The sequence below is a fragment of the Globicephala melas genome, chromosome 1 (genome assembly GCF_963455315.2).
Source record: "Globicephala melas chromosome 1, mGloMel1.2, whole genome shotgun sequence".
Lineage (NCBI taxonomy): Eukaryota > Metazoa > Chordata > Mammalia > Artiodactyla > Delphinidae > Globicephala > Globicephala melas.
Window position 1 is genome coordinate 176606694 of NC_083314.1, and position 26426 is coordinate 176633119.

At 50.6% G+C, this 26426-nt stretch overlaps 2 protein-coding genes across 4 annotated transcripts in view; one reads left to right on the forward strand and one right to left on the reverse strand.

Moving 5' to 3' along the window:
* KAZN (kazrin, periplakin interacting protein) overlaps positions 1-26426 on the reverse strand; it is a 1133578-nt gene that overhangs the window by 161917 nt on the left and 945235 nt on the right. The gene's annotated exons all lie outside the window — the stretch shown is intronic.
* Positions 13517-13884, forward strand: LOC138842900 (large ribosomal subunit protein eL39-like). The gene is made up of 2 exons (XM_070046806.1): positions 13517-13641; positions 13836-13884. The coding sequence occupies exons 1-2, from the start codon at positions 13517-13519 to the stop codon at positions 13882-13884; spliced, it is 174 nt and encodes a 57-aa protein (XP_069902907.1).

Below are 26426 nucleotides of genomic sequence, written 5' to 3' on the forward strand. Positions count from 1 at the left end.
CGGCCCCGCCCCCGGCCCCTCCGCGGCGCCCAGACTCGCCCCAGGGCCCGGGGGAGGGCCGCGTCGCCCCTTTGTAGGCCCGGCCCTGGCCGCTCGGTGCATCCCCCAGCACGGTCATTCCTGGAGAGACTCAGGGTTAGAAAGATGGCCAGTGTCAGAGGGGTCGGGAGTGACAGGCCTGAATCCAGGTCTTTGAAAACCGCAAGTGTGTGCATCAAGGGGACAGCTGCCTGGTACCCCAGTTTGCATGTGTCTCTCCACTCTTCTGATACCCTTGGGACAGCCTTGCTAAAGAGCTGAAGCCCCAGCAAGTGGCCGGGAGAGGGCGGAAAGAGCGGGCAGGAAAAGGGGTGGGAGCTCTGGGACATCTCCTTCACTCACCTGTACTGTGTGACCAGTCCTTCAAGTGCATACAGTACTGAGCGCAATGGCTGGGCCAGTGGGGAGGAAAACTGATACATGGTCCACACCTATGAGGAAGTTGTAAACTGGTGCGGGGCACTTCCTCCGTCTCAGCTTCCCCATCTATAAAATGGGGCCTCAGGAATTCCCACCCTGTCCATCCTCAGTGCTACTTCTGAGCACCGCTCTGGGCAGCCATGTGGCAGGTGAGGTGGTTCCCAGGGGAGGTCACGAGCTGGGCGCCCCGAGTGGGTGGGTGGGGCAGTCATTAGGCCAGTCAAGCCCTGTAGGAATTGGCTCTTTGGAGGGTCTGCAAATCAGAGCCCACCCACTGCAGCGGGTGTTCCTGTGGCTGACAGAGCTCGCTGTATGGTGAGTTTGCGGCTCTGAACCCCCTTTGATTTGGTGATTATGATGTGCTTTAGAAGGACTAATTATCTCCCCGCAGCCCTGGGTGGCAGGTCCGGTTTCCCCCTGTGGCAGACATGGGAAGGCGAGGCTGCGTGGCTAGATAAGGAATCACACACTTTCCGTGGTGTCCTCAGTTTCCCCTTCCAGGCAGCATGCACCCCACCCCTTCTAGGCCTGACTCAGTCACCTATGGCTCCCACTGGCCCAGGCCTGAGCTCTGGGAACTTATAGGTACTGGCATATGGCTCTCCAACCATTGGTGGGAACCAAATTACTTCCCCCCCCTGCCCCCGCCAATCTCTAAAACCTTCTGCAGGTCGCTTTCCTGACTGTGGGCGGGGAGCCCTGCATCTGAGCAACCACTATGGCCTGGCCAACATCCACCATGGCCTTCCCAGGTTCCACCCCACGCCCTACTTTCCTTGCCCTCCCAGTGACTGGGACGCTAGCCCAGCTGTGGAAGGCCACAGGGCTGCCTCAGGCCCCCTCCCCCTGTCGAACTGGACCCCTCAACTGCCCAGTGGAGGGCTGACAGGTACGCCAAACGCTGGTGGTACTCACGGCTCGGGAAGAAACCCACCCATGGGGTTAAACACCCATACAGCTCTGGGAGAAGGAAACTGACCCCACACCAGTGACCCGAGATGCTAGGAATCCCCCAAGTCCTCTGCCTTTGCTGGGAAAACCATCAGAACAGAACAAAAGAAAGACCGCTCTGAGCCCTCATGGGATAAGAAGCTGGGAGTGCCCCTGCATTCTGGAGACATCTGGTCCAGGACACTCTGTTTTGGATGCAACAGGGACACGACTGAGTGAGGTGGGCAGTGCAGGGACTGCTGTGGTCTGTTTCGCAGGGCATTTAGGTTGTATTCTTTTGACTTAGAAATTCTTTGCGTATTAAACTTGTAGGGAGGCTCTTCGCTTCCCCAAAGAAACATGCTCTTTCCCATATTTCTTGAAGTACATGGAACTCTTGGTCAACCTCCTAGTTTCCCACTTTTGATAGAAACATTCACTTTCCCGTTAACTCCATAACGAGAAAACAGCAGCGCAAGCACAAATATGTAGCACCTGCCACTTGGATTCAACGTCAGGGAGACCTTCGGAGTGATGGGGACTGCAGCAAACAAGAGGCCACCAGCCGCTGTAGCGGAGGCAGTAGATTGCTGTCATACGGGAACTTGGCTCTAGTGTTACTAGAGGTTCTGGATTTTTTTGGGGAGCTACTAGGAATATGAATTTTTAAAAAAAATTTATTTAATTTATTTATTTTTGGCTGTGTTTTCATTTCTGCATGCAGGCTTTCTCCAGTTGTGGCTAGCGGGGGTTACTCTTCGTTGCGGTGCACAGGCTTCTCCTTGCGGTGGCTTCTCTTGTTGTGGAGCACGGGCTCTAGGTGCACAGGCTTCAGGAGTTGTGGCTCGCGGGCTCTAGAGCGCAGGCTCAGTAGTTGTGGCGCACAGGCTTAGTTGCTCCGTGGCATGTGGGATCTTCCCGGACCAGGGCTCGAACCCATGTCCCCTGCATTGGCAGGCGGATTCTCAACCACTGTGCCACCAGGGAAGCCAGGAATATGAATTTTTATGTGAAGTCTAAATTTGAAATGTTGGCAACTTTTTAAAACCTAAGAAGAAAGAGGAGAGGGAGGAGAAAGAACAACAAAGGAAATATGTCTAGAAGTTTCTATTTGGCCTGTCGGTCCCCTCTGCAACCTCTCAGGAGTCTGCACGTGTTTTCTACTGACGTTTCAATGATCCAAGCTGTTTCTCAAGCCCCCAGCCCTGGGGAAATTCTGCTGCTCTCCTTTCTCAGCCAAGTTTGGCCTGGCTCTGTGTGTGTGTGTGTGTGTGTGTGTGTGTGTGTGTGTGTGTGTGTGTGTGTGTGTGTGTGTGTGGTGTGTGTGTGTGTGTGTGTGTGTGTGTGTGGTGTGTGTGTGTGTGTGTGTGTTTTCCCCACACTCAGGGCCAGGAATTCACATGGCAGTTGGGTACACCTGCCCTTGCTTTCTGGGGTTTTCAGACTACCCAGGCCTCCCCATTTGGCTTCAGTCTCTCTGTCTCCCTCCCTCTCTCTCTGTCCACAGCTCTGCGAGCAGGCCAGCCTCTGACAGCAGCAGCCTGCAGCCTTCCAGAAAACCATCTGCCTTGGGTGGGAGGTCTTTCCTCCTGGAGGTATGTTTCTGATTCTGAGGACACCCTGGGCCTACGAGATGTTTCTGCTCGGCTCTGCAACAGGAGACGCAACAGCCGGGAAGCGACAGCCCATTTTCTGCTCTGAGCAGTTTGGGCAGGCCCTCTAGGAACGGCAGCTCCAGGGTGGTTTTTACCGGAGACTCCAAGCCCAGGTTGGCTTCTGAACGTGCAGCCTTGCAGAAGGGCCCTATGCTGGGGTTAATGTCGTTGCCTTGAAATTCTTCATTATTTTTGAACTAATGGCCTCTGCAAATTATGTAGCTGGTCCTATTCCCAGAAGATCTACCCGGCCTCCCTGGGTGATGCTGAGAATTGATGTTGGAGACAGCTGGGCCTGGGATGTGGCCACTCTGTCCTTCTCCAGCGTACATTGTATCCAGCCTCTGCAAGGCAGCGGGAAGGGAGGATTTGGGTGTGGGGAAAGGATGCAGGAACTGGCCCCATCCAGTCCTCCTGACAACTCATAAGGAGCAAAGGCATAGTGAGAATTCGAGGTGGGGGCGGACAGGGGTGGGGATGGGCGACCCAGCCCGAGGGTTGGGAGGCTGCTCCAGTTCTAAGCTCTGAGGCCAGATGATGTCCCCATGACCCAATACAGCGCCACCAAAGGAAACAAAAAGGAGGCTGGGGCACAGGGACACAAGGGATCAGTGCAGTTCCCATTCACAGTGTACCTTCATTGCCAGGGGAACTTCCTTTAGATCACAGGAGCAAGTGACATGACAATATTTGGCTTAAGGAACAAAACCAGAAACGTTGTACTAAAGAACTCCACTATATTCGATATCTACTTGAAATTGAATATTTGAGCCCACTGGAAATTTTCAGGGTTTTTTTTTTTTCTTGGCTGTGTTTTTAGTATTTGTAGAGGAGGCTTTACTGAGATCTTCCAGCCAACAGTGCTCTTTTCAAACACCTGGCACTAAGACAAGGTGGCAACTGTGGTTCTTAGGAATCTGCACTGTTTTGTCTATAACACCCTCATGAGTTCCTGGAGGCTGGAGACCTCGGTAGCGATCCCCTAGCTTGCGTGTGACTGTGGCAAAGGGTCATTCTGTCTCTGCAACTAAGCGCCCTCACTGGCAAAAGCAAAATGAAGGGCTGGGTTAGCAGATGTGAGGAGGGCCTTCCCAGCTCTTCCCGCGATGGCCGAGTGAGTCTTTTTAATCCTTCTCATGATGGTTGTGGGGGTATGTTTGGTGTGTGTTGCTAGTAGTGAGAGCAAGTGTATTAGTTATCTACTGCTGCGTGACAAATCTCCCCAAAACGCAGAGGCTTGAAACAAGAAGCATTTATTATCTCTCAGTTTCTGGGGGTCAGGAATCCAGGGTGGCCTGGCTGGGTGCCTCTGGCTCAGGAATTCTGCGCAGGCTGCTGGCAAGGTGTCAGCTGGGGAGCAAAGGCACAGTCAACTCAAGGCTCTCCTTGGGGAGTATCTACTCCCCAGCTCACTCATGTGGCTCTGGAAGGATTCTGTTTCTTGTGTTGGACTGAGAACCTCAGCTCCTCCTCGGCTGTGGGTCTGAGGCCACCCTCATTCTTTGCCACAGAGCTATAGATCTACTCGAAAAATCGCAGTTTGCTTCCCTCAAGGGCTTCAAGGGCTTCAAGCAAGAAAGGATGTGCACAAGATGGAAACCTCTGTCTCTGTAACCTAATCTTGGAAATGGCATCCATCACCTTCTCCCTGTTTTGTTCATTAGAAGTAAATCACAGGACTTCACTAGTTGTGCAGTGGTTAAGAATTCGCCTGCCATTGCAGGGGACATGGGTTCGAGCCCTACTCTGGGAAGATCCCACATGCCGCAGAGCAACTAAGCCCGTGCGCCACAGCTACTGAGCCTGCGCTCTAGAGCCCGCGAGCCACAACTACTGAACCCGCGTGCTACAACTACCGAAGCCCGCGCGCCTAGAGCCCATGCTCCACAACAAGAGAAGCCACTGCCATGAGAAGCCCGTGCACCACAACAAAGAGCAGCCCCTGCTCGCCGCAAGTAGAGAAAGCCTGCACGCAGCAACGAAGACCCAACACAGCCATAAACACATAAATAAATAAAAATTAAAAAAAAAAAAGTGAATCACTAGGTCCTGTCCACCCTGGATGGGAGGGTTTGATTACAGGAAGCAGGGGTCACTGAGGGCCGTCTTGGAGGCTGCCCACCCCAGGAGGCTGGGGACACATTTTTGGGAGGCAGAGAGAGCAGGACTCAAATCCTGGCTCTGATACACACTAGTGTATGATCTAGAAGAAATGATTTCACCCCTGGAAGCTTCAGTTTCCTCCTCTGTAAGATGGAGATGACTGTGGCCACTACCTCATAGGGTTGTGGAAGGAGGTTTCAATGAGAAGAGGCGCACGCAGGGCTCTTGAATGGTGATTAGCACGAGGTAAACCCTCGACAAAGGGGGCTTGAGGACATTGCCGGAGGAGGCCGGAGTGACGTGCCCCTTGTTTCCAAGCCAGATAAGCATTACCAGCTATTCCATGGAGATCTGCAGCCTTTGATCTATTTCTCAGAAGTCCTTCTGGCAGGCCCTGGGATGCCTTTGTGGCTGACGCCACCAGTGCGTACGTACTGATCTCCTCTGTTTCCCTCGGCCATCCCAGTAGGACTCGGGGGCACAGGTGCAGCGGGAAGGATTAGACTGGGATTTTCCCCTATACCTACTTAGACCTCAGCCCTTGGGGGATGGAGGATTTTACCCCTGTTCCATCCTGCCATCTGTCCTGGCGAGGACTTCTTGGCTGGAGACCTTTGTGCGCCTGTCATGGGCTCATTGGTATTCTTTGGTGATCTTTCCTGGGTCCCAGATGACCTGGTGAAGATCCTGATCACCTCTGCCAGCAGAAGCTTAGCCCGAAGCCAGGCACTGAAGTGTTTTCACTGAGTGCGGCTGTCTTCCGTGCCCTGTCTCTCAGACCATCTTGCGTCCCAAATTAGACTCTCAGCTGCACCAAAAGGAAAAAGTCCTTCCTCATCCAGGGGCCATATCTCTCCTGTCTCCTCTAAGCCTCTTTTTGGGGAGTTCATGTCAAGCAGGGAGGTTTCTGCAGAAAGCTGAAATGTTGCAGCTTATTCGGAATAAATAACAATAACATCAAAAATACTACGACTTGGGGACTTCCCTGGTGGTGCAGTGGTTAAGAATCTGCCTGCCAATGTAGGGGACACGGGTTCGATCCCTGGTCCGGGAAGATCCCACATGCTGCGGAGCAACTAAACCCGTGTGCCACAACTACTGAGACTGCGCTCTAGAGCCCGTGAGCCACAACTACTGAGCCCACGTGCCGCAACTACTGAAGCCCGCGTGCCTAGAGCCCGTGCTCTGCAACAAGAGAAGCCACCGCAATGAGAAGCCCGTGCACCGCAATGAAGAGTAGTCCCCTCTCGCCGCAACTAGAGAAAGCCCGCGCGCAGCAACGAAGACCCAACGCAGCCAAAATACTATGACTTCTAATAATAATAGGCAAACATTTACACAGCACTTACTATATGTGCCGGGCACTGTTCTAAAAACTTTAGACATTCATTTAATTCTCCCAACAACTCTGAGAGTTACATGTACTATTATTATCATCCCCATTTTACAAATGAGGAGACAGACACAGAGAAGTTAAGTCACTTACCCAAAGGCACACAGCCAATGAGTGTTGTAGGCAGGACTCAAGCTTAATGTAGTCTGGCTGCAGAGTTTGGGCTAATAACCATCATGCTACCTTGGAAAAAGTTGTCACTGAGCACACACTTCCCCCCAGGGACTGTCCTTTCTAGCTCATTCGACCCTCCAAACCACTGTATCCCCATGTCCCAGCTGAGAAAACTAAGGTTTAGGGAAGACAAAGGGACTTATCCAAGATGATGTGGCTGTTCAATGCAGGGTTGGGAGTCTAACCATCAGAAGTGAGAGGTGTTCTCTGGGGGAATGCCTTGCATGTCAGGGTTATGGAGAATGCCTGCCTGTGGGCACAGTGGAATAGTCAACCCTTCCTTGATTACCTCCTGGACATGGGACTCAGGGAACCCTCAGCAGGGCATCTGGGGATGGGACCTCTGCTGCCCCCGGTGGCCACTGGAGGTACTTTACCTTCCTCAACTGTGGGTTGGTGGCTCCTGGGAATGGGACCCCTATGTCCACCACCACAATTTTCAGGCCCCGTGTCTCCACTTCCTATGTGTGATTTAAGAGACACAGAGAGCTATGGGCCAGTGAGTGCCCAAGATAAGAATAATGGTTACTGTTTACTGAGCCCTTCCATCTCTGTGCCAGGCACTCTGCCGGGTACTTGTTACTTAAATGTTATAATTTAATTTACCAATGCACAGAGATAGAATCATCATTGTTAAGGGTTATTTATAATATTGGATAGAGCACTTTACACATATTAGCTCATTTTTATCCTCACGACACTACATAAGTACTACCACAATCCTCACTTTATCAATGAGGAAACCAAGGAACAGAGAGGTTTAGTAGCTTACCTGAGGTCACCCAGTAGACTAGGATGGAGCTAGGATTTAGAGGCAGGAGTTCTGGCTCCAGAGCCAGTTTTCTTAATTATTGTGCCACTATTTTGTATTATTATAAAAGTTATTAGTGTTCTGATTTTACAGTTGAAGAAACCAAGGCTTAGAGAGTGGAAGAATTTGTCTAAGGTCACACAGCTGGTAAGTTTAGACCCAGTATTTCAACCACGTCTGTCTTCATTTATTCATTTGTTGGCTCAACAAATACCGATTGTGTACCAACCATGTGGCAGGCACAGTACTGGGCTCCGGAGGTGAAGCACCATGTGGTCTAGCCTGCCATGGGTACCTGGGATGTACCAGCATGTGACCCCAAGCGGGCCTAAGGCAGGCCCCTGGGAAAGACTGGCAATTCCTGCAAAGTTGAAACTATTCCTCCCTCTCCGGAACCAGGAAGCGTCTGGATTCCTAGATCACTGCTCTCCCGGTTTCATCTCCATGGCAAATACCTGCAGAATGGCTCTTACAGGGACATGGAAAAGAAAACCGATTAGACTCGGGAGAGGCTGTGGTGAGGGTCTGTGGCATGGAGTTCTAGACTTTTCTTTCTGCAATTGCCCTTTACTTACTAGTAAAGTTGGGCAAGTCGGGCCACCTTCCAGGGGCCTCAGTTTCCCCACCTGTGAAATGGGGATAAGAATACTTGCCTATCTCCCCATGACTGTCCTGTGAGGAACAAAGGAGACCAGAAGTGCGAAAGCCCATGTAACTGCAGAGTGCCAAACACCCAGGCTGAGGGGCCGGTTAAGGAACCATTTGGTTATTTGCTTGTTCATTTCTTGGGGTCCGCCTGCACTCAGCATCTGCCATGAGTCCACTCCTGCCCTAGATACTGTGGGGAAGGGCGACAGGCCCCCGAGTGTAGAAAGGTCACGGTCCACTTGGACATTCAGATGAGAAAGGAGAACGGCTGGCAGATATGACTTTGATTATGACTCTGTGCCACAGAGGCCTTGCCACTGGGACAATGACGAGCCCTTGCCACCTCCCTCCCCAAGGAAACAAAATGATCTCAAAGACCAGGCTAGCAAATGGCTTCAATATTCTTGCAGGCAGGGTGAGCGCTGAGACCCAGAGATGCTGGCCTGGCCTGTCCCTTTAAGGCTTAAAGTGACAATCTCTCCTAAAGCAACAGCTCTCACAGTGGTCAGAAGCAAGTTGGAACCATGGAGTAAGAACCTTGTGCAAAGGCCTGGGCCTTTCATGTGAAGGTCTCTGAGCTACCTGCAAGTAGTAATTAGGCATCTCAGCACCGAGGTGGGGTATATCTGTTCAAAGACAAAGCTGGCTTCTCCTTCGGAGAAACAGAAGTCCAGAGAGGCTCAGATACCTGTCCAGAGACACACAGCAAATCAGGGCCCAAGCAGACTGACTTCAGGAAGCCTTAGAGCAGTGGTTCTCGAAGTGTGGCCCCTAGACTAGCTGTATCAGCACCATCCTTGTGCATGTATGAGAAACGCAAATTCTCTGCCCCATCCCTACCTCCTGAGTCAGAAATTCCTGGGGTGGGGCCTGACAGTCTGTTTTAACAGCCCTCTCCATGTAACCCTGAGGCTGATAAAGGTGAGGGCCACTGCCAGTGCCTGGAGGAAGGACTGCTAGGTCTTCATGTCCTTCTGAGTTGCAGGGTAGGAACGAGGCAGTGGAGCAGAGCAAGGTCATTTTGTCAGTGGCTGTGGCGTCACAGCTACATAACCACCCCTCCCCCACCCTGATGGCTTTTTGCACCCAGAGTCCAAACCCTAGGGGCCTCCCTTGTCAGGAGGCCACCTGCCTGGGCTCTGGGAGGCCTGTCCACACACGCCCCCGGCCGCTTTCCTGTAATTACAGGCTCTACCTGCTTGTCCGCCCACCAGAACTCAGGCATGTCAGCCAGAGCGACTCCAGCTTCTCCCACCCTGAAGGCAGAGCACGCACGGCCTCCATCAGCACCTCAGGCTCTGTGTCCACAAGGCCTCCAGCAAAGCCAGGAACGGGCCTGCCATTGCCCCCAGCGGCCGCTGTGTGGGCTGAGCTCAGGAAGATCGTTCTGCACCCTGGACATCAGGAAGTAACCTTAGGCCCTGGTCTCCGGGTTCTCAGGGCAGAAATCGGCAATGGCCCCTAGTCCCACAGGAACTAATTAGAATTTGTTCTAAATTCTTTTTCCCCCAGAATTGTCCTTTAAATATCTTTGGAACTGGTTTCAGGAGGCAGATTTGTCGAACAGCTACGTGGAAGGACTGTCATCTTCCCCCTGAAGTTTCTCATTAAAACAAACAAGCAGAAATGTTATGTCTAATGTGAAAGGAGCTGCATTCTTTTTGTTTTTAGAGATCTGACCTTTGAAAGTAGGATGTTTCTCCCAGATTAGGGGCCTGGTGGAGGGATGCTCTTGGATTCCTGGAGTTGAAGGACAACCCCACGAGCTGCTGGGTGAGCCCAGTCCCACCTCCCTTGTAAATTCAAGGCGGGGACAGGGTTTTAAACTGATACAGGCCCAGGGCACCGGGCATACAGCAAGCACACACTCGGATTTGTGGATTGTTGGAAAGATCCTGAGTTCTGGCTCAGGGCCTCCCAGTTGCCTTGTGCTAAGCTTAACAAGTCCCTTCCCATTTCTTCTAAGAAAAGGATCCCACGTCTTAATAAATAACAACAGCTACCTTCCATTGTGGGCCCAGTGGTATGATAGGCCCTCTAGTGGTTTTATCTCATGTAATCCCTCAACTGCCCTATGAGAGGGGGTACTGTCGTGATACCCACTTTATTTATTTATTTTTTATTTATACTTTTTTAGGCTGCGCCGTGAGGCATGTGGCACCTTAGTTCCCCGACCAGGGGTTGAACCCGTGCCTCCATGCATTGCGAGCTTGGAGTCTTAACCACTGGACCACCTGGGAAGTCCCATGATACCCATTTTAAAGCAGGGTAAACTGAGGGTAAGAGAAGGGAGCAGAGGTTGCAAACTGGTGGCCCTAGAGCCAGTGACGGCCTGTGAATGTGTTTTCTTTTCCTAGTATTCTACTAAAAAGCATTTTAAAAATTAGTTGCCAACATTTAAAAATTTGGATAAATTACACCCCAAAATTCAGATATTTAGCTTTATTTTGAAAACATCAGGAGGTCTGGTGATAGAACCCCCATTCCATCCCACAGGGTAACAGTGTGTCCTCCATCCCTCAACCCCTGCTCCCTCGTTCCTGTAAGTCACCACATGGGGGCTCCAGTCCACAACCGCTGGTCTTAGGCCACAGGTGGTGATGGGCAAAGTCAGTGCTTGTCTGGGTCTGTCTGTCTGTCTGTCTATCTGTCACTCTTTGTGTATCTCACCAGTGCCCACTTCCAGGAGAACCTGATGTTAGATGAGAAGGAATACAGGACAAGGGAGTCAGGAGATGTGGGTGTTCGTTCTGTTGACTGGGTGACCTTGGGTCAACGCTTTTCCCTCCCCGGGCCTCAGTTTTCCCATCTATACAATTCGGAGGTTGGATAAAAAGATCTCCCAGAGCCCCTCTGCTCCTATCAGCCTAAGGAAGGCTCCTCTCAGCTGCAGAGCCCGTTGGGAAACTGTCTGAGGGCTTGCAGACAGGCCAGGTGCGGGCTTGCCCACCTGAGCCGTCCTGTGGCCACGAGCACCTCTGGGCAGGGAGACGGTCTCACAAACCCAGAGCTCTGCCATCAGCACCAGCAGGGGCCAACAGTCTCACTCTTCCCAGTGACGGAAAGGCGGGTTCCACCCGTGAAGCCGCCTCCAGCATTGCTAACCTAATTACACAGAGAAAAGAGTCCATGAGGATGACCCAGACTCCCCGCTCTGAAATGCAGGATTCCTGGGCTGGGAGGTGGAACCAGCTTGTCCCTGCCCAGGTCAGTCTGAGGACAAGAATACCCGCTGGGCACTGGGTAAGCCAGGTGGGGTTCTGTGCTGCCAAGAGGAAATACTCATTCGAGTCCCAGGAACAGAAAGCATGCATTCTTCCGCCCTTCTCTTTCTTCATCCTACAAACACGTGACAGAGGAGGAAACTGAAGCCCAGAGAGGGGGAGTGATTGCCCAAGGTCACACAGCAAATCAGTGCCAGAGTCAGATGACAGCTCAGGCTTCTTGACCCCCTTCCTGGGGTACTTTCCATATTCTCTATCGCTTGGGAGTTTAGAACCCTCCACCTCTTTGGAATTGGCTTCAGAAGGGGGTTGGAGTGGCCTGTGTGGGCAGAGACTGTCTGTGTCGTCCAGAGCCCTAACATGGGGCTTGTGCACAGTGCCTAAGACACAAACCACTGCTGAGAGAATGGGGGACCCGTGGGCCCAGCAGATGTGAGCCGCCCAAGCTTCTAGGTTGGAAGCTTGGTCTGTAGGAAAGGTTGCAAAGCCCACATGTGGCTCACAGACATATTCTGGTCTTCCCACAATGTTTAAAACAAATTCATGTTAGTTGCCAACACTTAAGAATCAGGGAATTTTTCTTCTTCTTTTTTTGTTGGTTATCTATGTAGTAGTGTGTACAAGTCAATTCCAAACTCCCAGTCTATCCCTCCCCCCACCCCTCCCCCCTGGTATAAGCTCATTCTCTAAGTCTGTGAGTCTGTTTCTGTTTTGTAAATAAGAATCAGGGAATTTCACATAAAAGACAGGCTTTCTGGCTTCTTTTGAAGAGTCTCAAAATCTGGCAGAAGCTGGACCACATTTCCACCTGGCCGTGGCTGGCAGGACGTGGGTGCGCTCCCTCTCGTTCACCATCTCCGCCATCCTTCCCAGCCTCTGTGACCTCCCTGCATGTACGTTTGGGGATTTCAACCGCCCCCCGCCCCCCACAGCCTCCCATGCTAAAGTCACCCCCTCTCTCATCCTGGTCACCCCAGGGGAAATTCTGGTTCTCATTGGAGGGCAGCTTTGCCCCACAGGGGACATTGGGCCATGTCTGGAGACATTTTGGGTTATCACAATCAGGGAGGGGACTTACTACTGGCATCTAAAGGGTAGAGGCCAGGGATGCTGCTAAACATCCTACGATGCACAGGACAGAACCCCAAACAAGTAATTATCTGGCCCCAAACATCGGCAGTGCTGAGGTTGAGAAACTCTGAGCTGAATCAACAGAGCCCCGGGCCAGGAACAGGATCTGGAGAGGGAGGGTCACCCATGCTGGGGACTGACTGCACACTGAGCATCATGTTAGGCAAGGGGGGAGAAAGCCAGGATGTGTACAATGTGGCCCCGGCTCTCTGGGTGCACGGGGGGGCACCCGGAAATGTAGAGGAGGGGGCTCCCTCCACCAGGTACATCAGCAGGGTATCAAGGGCAGAGGTGCAGTCAGGATGGGCAGAGATGGGGAGGTGAGCATGCTGGGCAGAGGAAACAGCCTAAGGCAAGGTGTGGTGGCAGTAGCAGACGCAGAGGCACACATTTGAGAAGAGATGTCTTCTGTTAGGTGGGAGGGACGCTGGGTGGGAAGCAAGGGCGTGATGTTGGAGGAGGAGATTGTGGGCAGGATGTAAGGGGTCTCCAAGTCAAGCTAAGTGGGAGAGAGAGGGCAGCCCATGGCCAATCCTTGCAAAGGTAGTGGAGTATTAACTTTGTGACCTTGGAGAAATCACTTTAATTCTCAGAGCCTCAGTTTCCTCATCTGTTCAATGGGATAATAAGAGTGATTTAAAAATTATCACATGTAGAACTCACCATTTGCCAAGGCGCTGAACTATATCTGATGTATTTAATCCTCAGAGAAACCCTACAAAGTATATAGCACTATTATTTCCAATTGTATAGCAGAGGAAACTTCAAGATATGGATAGGTGAATCAACTTCAACTTTCCCAAGGATACTACTAGTAAGGAACAAAGGTGAGATCTGAACCTAGGCAGTCTGGCTCCAGCACATGCTCTTAGTTGTTCTGCTATTCTGTCTCTCTAGAACCTTCTAGGTGAGTTGTCCTTAAGAATAAATGAAATGCTCCTCTTTTCTCTTGTCCGCCATCATACGTGCGGTTGAATTTGCTCTCCCCATGTCTTCCCACAAGACTTTCAGGATCAAGCGATTCCTGGCCAAGAAACAAAAGCAGAATCGTCCCATTCCCCAATGGATTCAAATGAAAACTGGTAATAAAATCAGGGCTTCCCTGGTGGCGCAGTGGTTGAGAGTCCTCCTGACGATGCAGAGGACACGGGTTCATGCCCCGGTCCGGGAAGATCCCACATGCTGCGGAGCAGCTGGGCCCGTGAGCCATGGCCGCTGAGCCTGCGTGTCCGGAGCCTGTGCTCCGCAAAGGGAGAGGCCACAACAGTGAGAGGCCCGTGTACCGCAAAAAAAAAAAAAAAAATCAGGTACGACTCCAAGAGAAGACATTGGAGAAGAACCAAGCTGGGTCTATAAGGAAGCTCACATATGAAGTGGTGCACATTGATGCTGTGTCAAGGTCAAGTGCGTCTTACCATATCAGAACATCACTACTGTCTGAACAGCTGCCTGCGTGATGGGAGAAATGGAATGGCTCACTCCTCTTGATCTTTCCTCACCACTGCTCACTGTCTAGCTCAGTAATAAACATGTGAAACCTTTAAAAAAAATAAATGAAATAAAGCAGGTAAGATGCCCAGCGCAATCCTGGCACGGAGTTAGTGCAGAAGCAGGTGACACATTGCATAGAGTCCCAGCCCAGGTGGATGGAGCAAAGCCCAGTTCACAACATCAACGAAAAGAGGCGCCAGAGACGTTCTGGAGTGGGCACATCTGCTCCGTGGAGAGAGGGGGGTAGAGGAAGGGCGCCCCTCCACTCAGGTGAGAAACGGCTAAGCCAGGTTTCTGGAAATGCATCTCCATTTGCAGTGCCCCGCCGCCCCCCCACCTCTCTGTCTCTTTCACACCTCCAGGACTTTGCTCACTCCATGCTCCCTGCCTGGAATGTTCTCCTCTCCGTCTCCACTAAACCCCTTCCGTCTAGTCTATCCCTTCCAACAGAGCTCAGAGGATACTTTTTTCTGGAAGCAGTTCAGGACATGCCCAGGCAGAGTAATCACGCCTTGTCTTTGTACCCAGAGCATTTTTTCAAACTCAATTTGCCTCCTGGGGCATCGTCTCAGAGCGGCTCAGCCTTCACCAGCATGTCTGTCTCCTGGGGATCTTGTTAAAATGCAGATTCAGGAGTGGGGTCTGAGGTTCTGCTCTTCTAACAACAAAGGTCCCAGGAGATGCTTATGTTGTTGGTCCAGGGAACACACTCTTGAGTCCCAAAGTCTCGGGGCACTTCCTGGGAGTCATTCGTCCTCCATGGACAGGATACTCCTCTGGGGCAGGGGCTTCATTTTAGTTTTTATACAGCAGGTTCTTATTGGTTATCCATTTTATACATATTAGTGTATACATGTCAATCCCAATCTCCCAGTTCATCCCACCCCCACCCCCACCACCACTTTCCCCCCTTGGTGTCCATACGTTTGTTCTCTACATATGTGTCTCTATTTCTGCAGGGGCTTCATTTTAAAGGCCAGCACGGGGGGTGGGGGGAGGAACGGAGGGAGAGTGTTGACCCATCAGTGGAGGGATGGCCAGATTGAATACTTCAATTTGACTCACAGCTTCTCTGTTTCAGCGACACCCTCCTTCCAGATCTTCAGAAGGAGGCATATCAAGTGCTCCATGACTGAGGATAGCCTGGGATTATTTCATTGCCACCTACCCTCAGGCATGAGCACCTAGGGTCGCTAGCTTGTCCCCTAGAAAAGGATGAAACCACTAGTGAGACGGTGAACACGATGATTTTTAATTTTAAAGGTGTCTTGCATGCTTCAACTAATCATGTGCACTTTCAATTCTTACATTTTGTTTTACATTCTGTGACGCTGAAAAGATATAAACATGCCCTTTTTGACATTTTTATTTTATGGGGCAGAAAGCAAAGTGGCTGAACTATACAGTGAACTCTGGACTCCTGTTCAACATCGGGCTACTTCCCCAGGTCACCGGCCATACAACAGCGTGCTTCTTTCTTTCCTCTCTGCCCCCCACCCTCCGTTTCATGGAGACATAATTGACATGTAGCACTGTGTAAGTTTAAGGTGTACAGTGTGATGACTGGATATATGTATATATTGCAAAATGTTTACCATAACAAGGTTAGTTAACACATCCTTCACCTCACACAAATACCCTTTTGTTGTTGTTGCTGTTATGGGTGAGAACATTTAAGATCTACTCTTAGCAACTTTCACGTATATAATATAATACTGCTAACTATAGTCACCACGCTGTGCCTTAGATCCCCAGAACTTATTCCTCTGATAACTGGAAGTTTGTCTCCTTTGACCAAAATCTCCTCATTCTCTCTGCCCTCCCCACCTCACCACCCACCAGCCCCTGGTGACCACCATTCTCTTTGTTATTGTGAGTTTGACTTATGTTTTTAGATTCCATGTCTGAGACCATATGGTATTTGTGTTCGTTTGTCTGGCTTATTTTACTTAGCATACTGTCCTCCAGGTTCATCCGTGTTGTTGCAAATGGTAGGATTTCCTTCTTTTTTTAATGGCTGAATAGAATTCATATATATACACATATATACATACACACACATATATATACATATATACACACATATACATATATACACACATATGTGTGTATGTATATATACACACACATACACACATATATACACACATATGTGTGTATGTATACACACACACACACACACACACACACACACATATATATATATCTCACAACTTTTTTTTTTTTTTTGGCCATACTGCTTGGCTTGCGGGATCTTAGTTTACTGACCAGGGATTGAACCCGGGCCCTTGGCAGTGAAAGTGCGGAGTCCTAACCACTGGACCGCCAGGGAATTCCCCACAACTTCTTTATTCATCCGTTGATGGACATTTAGGTTGTTTCCATGTCTTGATTATTGTAAATAATGCTGCAGTGAACATGAGGGTGCGTATATTTTTTCGAGTTACTGTTTTTATCTCCTTCGGAATTGCTGGATCATATGGTAGCTCTATTTTTAATTTTTGAGGAACCTCCATACTGTTTTCCATAGTAGCTCTACCTATTTACATTCCCACAGTGCATGAGAGTTCCCTTTTCTCCACATCCTTGCCAACATTTGTTATTTCTTGTATTTTTGAAAATAGCAGAATATTCTGAGAGGTGTGAGATGATATCTCATTGGGGTTTTGATTTGCATTTCTCTGATGATTAGTGATGTTGAGCACCTCTTCATATAACTATTGGCTATCTGAATGTCCTCTTTGGAAAAATGTCTATTCAGGTCCTTTGCTCATTTTAATATTGGATTTTTTTTTTTTGCTATTGAGTCGTGTGAGTTCCTTATATATTTTGGATATTAACCCCTTATCAGATATGTGGTTCACAGGTATTTTCTCCCTTTCTGTAGGTTGGTTGCCTTTTCCTTTTGTTCATTGTTTCCTTTGCTGTACAGAAGCTTTTTAGTTTGATGTAGTCCCACTTGTTGATTTCTGCTTCTGTTGCTTGTGTTTCGGTGTCATATGCAAAAAAAATCATTGCCAAGACCAACGTCAAGGAGCTTTTTCCCTATGCTTTCTTCTAGGAGTTTTATGGTTTTATGTTTACATCCTTAATCCATTTTGAGTTAACTTTTGTGAGTGGTGTAAGAGAGGGTTCCACTTCCACTCCTTTGCACGTGAATATCCAGTTTTCCCAACACCATTTATTGAAGAGACTGTCCCTTCCCTATTGAGTATTCTTGGCTCGCTTGTGAAATGTCAGTGGACCGGATATGCATGGATTTATTTCTGAGCTCTCACTTCTGTTCCATTGGTCTATGTAGCTGTGTTTCTGCATGGCTCACTTCTGAGCCTTGCCACCAGGCATGTTCCTGGTGACCTGCTCCAGTCCCAACTCTGTCAACCATGTCAAGGAATGAAAATAAGTTTTAACATCCATTGATTCAAAGCAATTAGGAAGGTCACCCTGCTCAGGGAAGAGAGAGTGAGAAAGAGAGAAAATAACAGTATACTTTGAAGGCAGTCACATCAACTGTTAAGTTGTCCACTGTTCACATCCAAGTTCCACTGGGCAGTTAATGGTAAGCCGAATTCATGTGGTGTGTTCTTTTCTTTCTTTTTTTTTTTTTTTCGGTACGCGGGCCCCTCACTGCTGTGGCCTCTCCCACTGCAGAGCACAGGCTCCGAACGCGCAGGCTCAGCGGCCATGGCTCACGGGCCCAGCCGCTCCGCGGCATGTGGGATCCTCCCAGACCGGGGCACGAACCCGAGTCCCCTGCATTGGCAGGCGGACTCTCAACCACTGCGCCACCAGGGAAGCCCCTGCTATTTTCTTATTAAACATTTGCATGAGGTATTTGCTTCATCCTTATCATTAATATCTGGTTAGCAGACCCTGGGAGGATGTTCTGGACGTGGGCCTGGGGACCTCTCTTTCTCCAGTGCAGACCCTTGGGACTGGGTTCTGTTTTGCAGGTGGCAGCAAGACAAGCCAGCAGGACTGTTCCTACTCAAAGTGCACTTCTTGCCCCCCCAGGGAACAGCTGGCTTTGGGGCTAGTGGCACCTGCAGAAGATGCACTAATCTGGGATGGACGGAAAACAACTCCATTTGCACATGGAGAGACGCGAGCAGTGGCTTCTCCAGCAGGGAGTCCGACATGCAGCACACAAGCCTGTCTGTGCTGTGACCTGGAGCGTGTGCAGACAGGTCGAATCCTGCAAGCTGATGTGCAGGTGTCACAAACCTGCACTGGCAGCAGGAATGCAGCATCACAGTGCCCGTTATAGAGCAGCTGCCATGCAGCAGGTTTTTATATGCATTTCTCTCCTCTGATCCACAACCCAAAGTAGGGCGATTCCTGTGCCCATTTTATGAATGAGGAAAATTGAGGCACATGGGGGGAAGTAACTCCCACAAGGCCACACAGCCAGGACGTGGCTGCACTGAGGTTGGAACCTGGGTCTGCCGACTCAAGACTGGGCCCCTATCAACTTTGCAGCCTAAGCAGTCCAGGTAGCTTATCACCCAGCTAACCAATCAATCAACCAGCCAACTTCCTCCTAGCATAACGAGTCACTGGGTGACTACAGGGTGCCAGGCACTGGGGCCAGGGGGAGCTTGAGACGGAATCCTGCCCCAGCTGTATGACATTAAGCAGATTGCTTAACCTCCCAGGGCTTCAGTTTCCTCCTCGTAAAAAGGAGCAATAACGCTGCCTCCCTCATTGGGTTAAGTGCCTTAAGTATGTGTGGAGGACTCAGAACGCATCTGCCACAGAGTAAGCACTCAATAAATGCTACCTACTCCTGTGAGATTAACAGGATTGTGATTTTGTAAATTACATTTTGTTTCTGGTACAATGTTTTAAAACTGATTTTCAAACAAAGCAACTTCTTACAAAGCCTGTACCCAGGGGCAGTGGAGGGCACGGTGCACCTGTCTTTCCCGGGCCAGCAAGTAGATTCACACGTCACCTTCTAGCAGCCCGATCTTTAGTCGCCAAGAGACAGCCAAGCAGGTCTCAGCCTCCCGTTTTCATCCTCTCTCTGCGCATCCGGCAAACGCACTGACCTCTAGTCCCCTGAGTGCCCACGGCAAAGCCCGCCTGTCCCTGCAGCCAAAGCAGGAGCGCCCCCGAGCAGGGAGAAGGGGTGCCCGCCCAGCTGCCAAGGCCCGCGGGCGCCCATCTGCAGGGCTGGGGCAAAAGGGGAATCTGTACTGGTAGCTGATGCTCAGTGGGCTGCAGGGCCACTGAACAAAACCTGCCACTTCACAGCCTCCTTCCTGGAAAAGTATAGTTTGGATCCTGCGTTTGAGTTAACAAGGGCGCAGATGCTGTCAGCAGTTGTTCATGGTTTCTTCTTTTTTTCTTTTCCTTGCATCTCCTAAGCCTGGCATCCTAAGGGTTATTTATAATTTATGTGTCTACAAGGACAGCTGCCTCAATGTTCTAAACCCCAAATGATGACAAAATAACAAAACCAGGACATTTTCTGCTCCAAGGGGGTCTACCTGTCCATGCCCTTCATTCCCCATGGGTGGGCCTCCCCCTTCTCTCGCTGAGTTTCGACAAGGACTCTTGCCGCATTCACCTGGGCTTGATGATGCCATTTTGCCAAATGGCTGTAAAGCTGGTAAAAGGGCCTGTATTTTTCTAACTCCAGGTGCATATTAGGCTTCCTTTGGAAATAACATGGAAGATTAAAAAAAAATTGCAGTTCTCAGAACTTCAGATTTTCTAGCCTATTAAGACTGTGTCCATCAAAGCACGTCCTTGGTCCCTGTTTGCCCCCAGCATCCTTGGATAGGCAATGAGTCTAAGTGCAGACACGTGACTGTTAGCACAGGCTTTCCAGGTGCTGTGAGCCTGGCTGGTCCCTGTGTCCCTATCGGGCCCAGAGAATCGGTCGCTTCTGCACGTGCATATTATATGCAGCTGAGTAAATTGCCTTTATCAGTTTTATTAGCGGAAGGTGCCTGCTACCGCTGGAGACCCTCACCGTACTCTGAAGAGAGGGGATCCAAGGGTTGCCATCCCCATAACTTCCTGTGTCACTCTACTCTCCTCAAATATGCTGGCCCTGTCTGTTGGGAGACAGACAGGCTGAACCCGTGCCACCCTAAAGAGAGGCAGCTACGGGAAAACAGATTTCATAATCCTTTGAACTTTGACCTTGGACACTGGCTGTGAGGGACCTTCTCCCACTGTGGCTGTTCTCGGGGTGTGACTTGGATGGACCCACCCACTAGCAGGCCCCATCGGCTTCCTCTCCAAATGTATCTTGAATCCAATGGCTTCCACCCCAACTGCTGCCGCCCTGGGCTGAGCCACTGTCATCTCTCTCCGGGGACATTGCAATAGCTTCCTAGTGGCCCCCCTGCCTCCATCTTACTCCCAGTCTATCTGGTCTCCACCCAAAAGCCGGACTTATAACCAGTCAGACCTTGTGACCCCCCCCCCCGCCTAGAACTTTCCGCTGTCTTCTCCTTGCTCTTTGGATAAGCTCTGAAGGCCCAACAATGGCATGGAGGGCATGCTCTAACCCTGCCCGCTACCTCCACCCTCAGCTCCATCTTTCCCACTCTGGACTTCAGTCCCTGATCTCCGCTGGCCTTGTCTGGTGACTGAGCCAAGCTGCTTCCTACCTCTGGGCCTTGACATGTGTTGCACCTTCTGCCTGATGCTCTGTCCCTGTCCTTGCCGTGCCCACGTTCCTCTCTCCGTCCAGGTCTCAGTGAGATGTCAGCCCCGCCCCCCACCACCTTACCTGGAGCAGCCCCTCCCCCCGTCGTCACCAACTGATTACTGTGTTTTCTTTTTGTCAGAGCACTTTTCCATCTCTGAGATCACTTGCTAATGATTGTCATTTGCCCATTGGTTGTCTTTCTCCACCAGACAGTGAGCAACTTGAGGATAGGGGCCGTCTTTGTCTTGTCGTCACTGTATCTTGGCCCTTGGGACAGTGACCAGTAATGGAGTAGATACTCAACTATTTGTTGAATGAACACATTTATGGACAGTTTGTGCAACATACCCAAGTGGACACTGTATCCAACCTTGGAATCACGGCAGTCTGGGTAGGAAGACCTTCTTCTCTGAACCAACCATGCCAGCATCCCTCCCTTCCGGTGTCATCCCATTTCCAGAAAACAGAAGAAGCCAGATAGACTTCAGTGGGTGGTAGCTGCACCCACTTGCTAGGGCCTTCCTGTGAGCCAGACCCTGTGCCTAGGCTCTTTACAGGCGTGCAGACCTCCTGATGACACTATTGAGTAGTGACTACTGTTGTGCCCATTTTGCAGATGGTGACATGGAGTCACTGATTGGCCTCAACTCATGCAAAGCGGCAGGACTGACTGCAGAGCCAGAGCTCTTAGCTCCTCCCCAAACGCATCTGAAAAGATATCTCGCAGGGGAGCTCCAAGCCGGCCATGGGGCAGGAGTGACGACGGCTCCCTAAGAAGCAGCTCCGATCTGGAGAAGAATACTGTCTCTGGAGTCTCTGAGGTTGCCCCCTCTTCTTGGCAGCCCCCACAGCACCACAAAACTCGAAGGTGCAGCCACCGGGGTGAGCAAACCAGAGTGAGCCCCAGGGGCACACGGGTCACCAGCCTCTGCCTCGCTGACCCTCTTGGGCCTTCCTGATGAACTTGGCCTAAGTCCCACTGGCCTGATTCGAAAGCAGCCACAGGGCTGGAGCAGGGGAGGAAGAATGTGGGAAGAAAGACATTACTTTGGAGGATGGAGCGGGGCGGGCAGGAAAGCAGGATTACCGGCTGGCTTTTGTTGGCAGAGGGGAGAGGGCGGTCAGAACCTGCCACTCTGAATGCCCAGGGCGGAAATCCAGGGTCACAAAGGGAGAGTGAAATGAGGACAGCGCTTCTTAAGGGGCTGCTCTCATCCCCTGAGGGAGCAGCAGGGGCTGTGGTGTCTTGGGGACAGACATTACAGGGGCCTGGGGGAGAGACAGAGAGGGGAAGGGAGGGGAGTGGGAAGGAGAAAGGAGGTTCAAATCCTGGTTTCATGATCTTGGCTAAAAAACTGCATTTCTCTCTCAATTTTCTTGGGACACTGATACCTACCATGTGGACAGGAAGTCACGTATGTAATTAAAGCACCTGACCGTGGCTTGGCATATCACAGGTGCTCGGTAATCATTCGGTCCCTTCGTATTTGCCTCCCAATCCCACATTTGGAAAAAGGACATTGAGCCTGGGACCAAAAATGGCTTCTTTGCTTCAAATCATTCCTCACAGCCCAGGTTCAAGTTCACAGGCCTCAGCGACCCTAATACCCAGGCAGAAGGCCTTGACCTTTATCAGGTCAGAGGTTGGCAATGCCTGTAGGCTCACCAGGGTAAAGGGGCTCTATAAAAGGGTCACTAGGGCTGAGAGGGGACACATCGCCAGGCACGGCCACAGCCCAAATGTCCCAGGTGCCTTGACCCTTGGCTGGCAACTTGCCTTCCTGATCCCACCTGGGAACCTGACCTAGTGGAACATTCCGTGTTCCTTGTTGCTGGGTCCCCAAGCCCCTCATTTAGCATCCACTCTTAGATGCCCCCTCTGATGGTTTTAGCCACCCACAGATGGGAGACCTGAGTCACCATGAGGGAAGGTGACAAGCCCTAAATGACACAGTGACCTAGTATAGAGCCAGGGCTGGAACCAGTGACTCCTGATCTCCAGAGCAGAGTTCCTTCCACTGTCTGTGGGGGAGCAGGTTGTGAGCCCCAAGTCCAAATGCATTGTCAGCTAAAAGCTTTGATGCCACTCCTGGGAGCAAGGGGCAGTCTGGGAGATGCAATCACATGCTGAAGCATTGGAAATTCTGGGACATGTTGGCTTTTAGGGCCAAGGATACAGGGTCTTCCGTCCAACCAATAGTTATGGAGTGGCCACTATGTGCCATGTACTAGATGCTGGGGATGCAAGTTCCTACCCTCTTGGTGTCTCTATTTTTTTTTTTTTTTTTTTTTTGTGGTACGCGGGCCTCTCACTGTTGTGGCCTCTCCCGTTGCGGAGCACAGGCTCCGGATGCACAGGCTCAGCGGCCATGGCTCACGGGCGCAGCTGCTCCGCGGCATGTGGGATCTTCCCGGACCGGGGCACGAACCCGTGTCCCCTGCATCGGCAGGCGGACTCTCAACCACTGCGCCACCAGGGATGCCCCCTCTTGGTGTCTTTTGAAATTGGGATCGTTCTGAAAGCTGCGCCATGTGGCCAGCCTATCACACCATTGCCGTCTCCTCTGAAAAGGACATTAAATCGGCATAAGCTTTCTGCCCGGCCCCGCACCTGTGTGTGTGTGTGTGTTCGCGCACACCCGCGGGCCGCAGCTGTTCCCTGCAAGCCAGAGGTTCTGCCTTTGGCCTGAAATCTCTTGCTCCTCCTCCCAAGTCGCCAAGGCCCCCTCTGCCCTCTCTTGTCCTGCTTTGACTTCCTGATGCCGTCCAGTTCTCAGCTTCCGACCCCAACCTGCTGACCGGGTGCTGACCTCGGATGCTTTGCTTTGGCCTCTGGACCCTGGACCGTATCTTGCACTAACCGCACAGCCACTCCTGAGAAAGGGCCCCCATCCTGCCTTTGTGAGGGGCCATCAGCAAATCTGAGGCTCACCCTGATCCCCAGTTAGTGTCACCTCTGGCTTCTGCGTCTCCTTCTGATCAGGGAAACTCAGGTGCTTGACTGGACAGCTTGGTTTGATCTTCCCCTCTGTTGAGCAACGCCCCCATTTTCCTTTCCGTGGCAATTACTGTGGTACGTCTGCTTACAGAGATGTAGCGATATTGGCATAATGGGATGTGTGTGGGCGGAGGGACCCTGGGGAAAGGAAGGGAGACGTCAGTTCATCTGGGTAATGGATTATCGCTTTTACCTGTGTTCACCTGAGGTCTTTCCTCTCTCCCAGACACCATTTATTGAACGCTGTGTTAAGCGATTTACATACACAATCTCCCTTCGTTCTCTCTCAGCAACCCTATGAAATAAGGGCGATTATCATCTCCATGACTCTTGCTTAGCTTAAGCAAGCGGTTGTCAAGGTGTGTTCTGAGGACAGCTGGCTTTCCTGAGCCCCATCTAGGAGGTCTGTGAGGACCTCCCCTTCCCAAGCACATATCTGCATGAGGTTGAATCTTCTTCATAAAGTACAACCAGAATAACACATTGCAACAGCCTGAGTGCAGAAACAGGTGTGAGAATCCTGCTGTCTTCCGTGGAGCCAGATTTTAAAGAGATTTGCAGAAGTAGAAAATAATGCTGCTCTTTTCACTAACTTCTTCTGGCTTTGGAAAGTATAGTTCTTATTCATAAAATATGTGATTTATATTAACATGTATAATAGGTTTATGGTTATTTTAAAAACAAATAAATATTTAATCTTTTTCAGTTTTAATTTCTAAAATGGTAAACATCAATAAATATAGTCCACACGAACAGAAGCTTGTTGGAGTCTTCTCTGACTTTTGAAAATGTAACCACTAAGGTTCTGGACAAAAGTCTGAGAACTGATGTTTTAAGCCAATGGTAATCATCTCATAACACTTGCCAGTGATTGGTTCAGGTGTTCAGGCCTAAGCCTATCAGCATGTGGCATTCCCTTGGTGACAGCTATTGGTTGGAGAATGGGCATGTGACCTACTTTGGACCAATGAGATGGGTGGAATGTTTGCTATAAACTGCTGGGCAAGCTCTTCCTGACTGTCCGGCTTACAGGAACACCTTTCTTTCTCTGATGTTATCGTGACCAGATGTGATGTCAGAACTTCAGCAGCTGTCTCACCTCCAGCCTGAGGCGGGAGCTGATGCCCAGGGGAGGGCAGAGCCGAGAGGATCACCAGGAAAGGAGACAGAGCCACAGATCAAGGCAAACTACATCTTCTGTCAACGACGCTAATGAACATCTTTATTTTTTATGCCAGCTGGAGTTGGGTGTTGAGTACTTATAGGTGACAGCACTTCAACTGCTATACCCTGTTCCACATATGAAGAAATGGAGGCTCAGGAGGTGAAGTGAGTGCTAGTGGATGGCAAAGCCAGAATCCAAGCCCAGGTCTCTGTATCCCAAGCCTCTCTTTCTCCCCTACATGATGTAGTTTTCAAGAAAGTTAGGTTCTTGCCTTTCTCTGCCTAGAATCCAGTTCACAAGGAAATGCCATGGAGTGGGGCTGCAGGTAGCTGGGTAGTCTCAGATACTCAGGAGTGTCTGCCCAAGTCCCTCTCTTAGCCCCAGAAGTGACAGGTCCCTGTCCCTCCTCTGGGAGTTTTCAGGCTGTCCCTGGATCTGCTTGGTACATCCCAAGTTCCCTCACCCCCACCCCACCCCTGCCAGAGTTCCCTTCTCTAATGACCTGAGGAGGCCTAATGACAGTGTACTAATTAGAGCTGTTGGTTGCAAGCAACAGAAATCAATTCTAGGTCATTTAAGTAGAAAAGGCATGTCTGTCTGGCCAGGTTGCACAGGTCCTGGAGGATGGGAGAGTCCAGCTTGGAGGGTTGAAATCAAAATTAATGCCCCAAATCAAACCACTGAACTAGTCCTATGACCAGTCCACACTGTTGGGCACAGAAACTCTATCTTGCCTGCTGCCACCACTGACGATGGGCCGACAGGTGCTACCACCACAATCTCTGGAAGCTGAATCCGAATTTGCACGACTTGCCTCTTCTTTGGGTCACTGACTTCCAGTTTTAGGGTGAGATGTTTGCATCTAATTGGAAACTGGGCCATGTACCCCTTCCTTAGCTGCAAGAGATGCTGGGAAAACAAGTAGCTGGCATTTTCAACTTGATTGAGGGAAGCAGGCTCTGCCTTAAATCAATCGGAGCTTCTCCAAGCATAGGAAAGAGGTTTGCATGCTGTGTGGCCCAAAGGGGTGACAGATGTTTACTGTAGAGAGATACTCAGCAATCTGGAGAGGTACTCAGAGGCTCCCAACCAGTGGGTCCCGTGGATCAAATCTCCTTAGTGCCCAGAAACAGGTTTTTCCCAGGGACAAATACACGGCTTTTGGCAGGGACTTGGACTGTCAGTCATGTAGCACAGCAGGCCCCTTGACTCCCTAACCAAGTGCAAAGGCACACTCTCACTCAGGAATAATTAGGAGCATGTATGGCCCAATGCCTGGCTCCGTCATTTACAAGGAGTGTGCCTCAGTTAACCGATGTAACCTCTCTGTGCCTCAGTCTGCTGACTGTACAATGGGGATAACTACCGTACCCCACTGCAGGGTTGTTGCGACAGTCAGAAGTTCAGGTATTATTTGGCGCCTGTCTCCCTCACGGGGACTTGTCATAAAACAGCTGGGGGTTCCATCATGCACGAGCACTGCCGCACCTGTCTGAATCTCACCTGCCACCCTCCATGGTCTCCCTCTTCTCTCTCCCTGTACGAAATCTGATCTATGACAGGGGAGCAGAAGGAAG

Coding starts and splice junctions, on each gene's coding strand:
- LOC138842900 (XM_070046806.1), top strand. CDS start 13,517: ATGTCTTCCCACAAGACTTTCAGGATCAAGCGATTCCTGGCCAAGAAA. Junction 13,642..13,835: donor AGGGCTTCCCTGGTGGCGCA/GTGGTTGAGAGT, acceptor AAAAAAAATCAG/GTACGACTCCAAGAGAAGAC.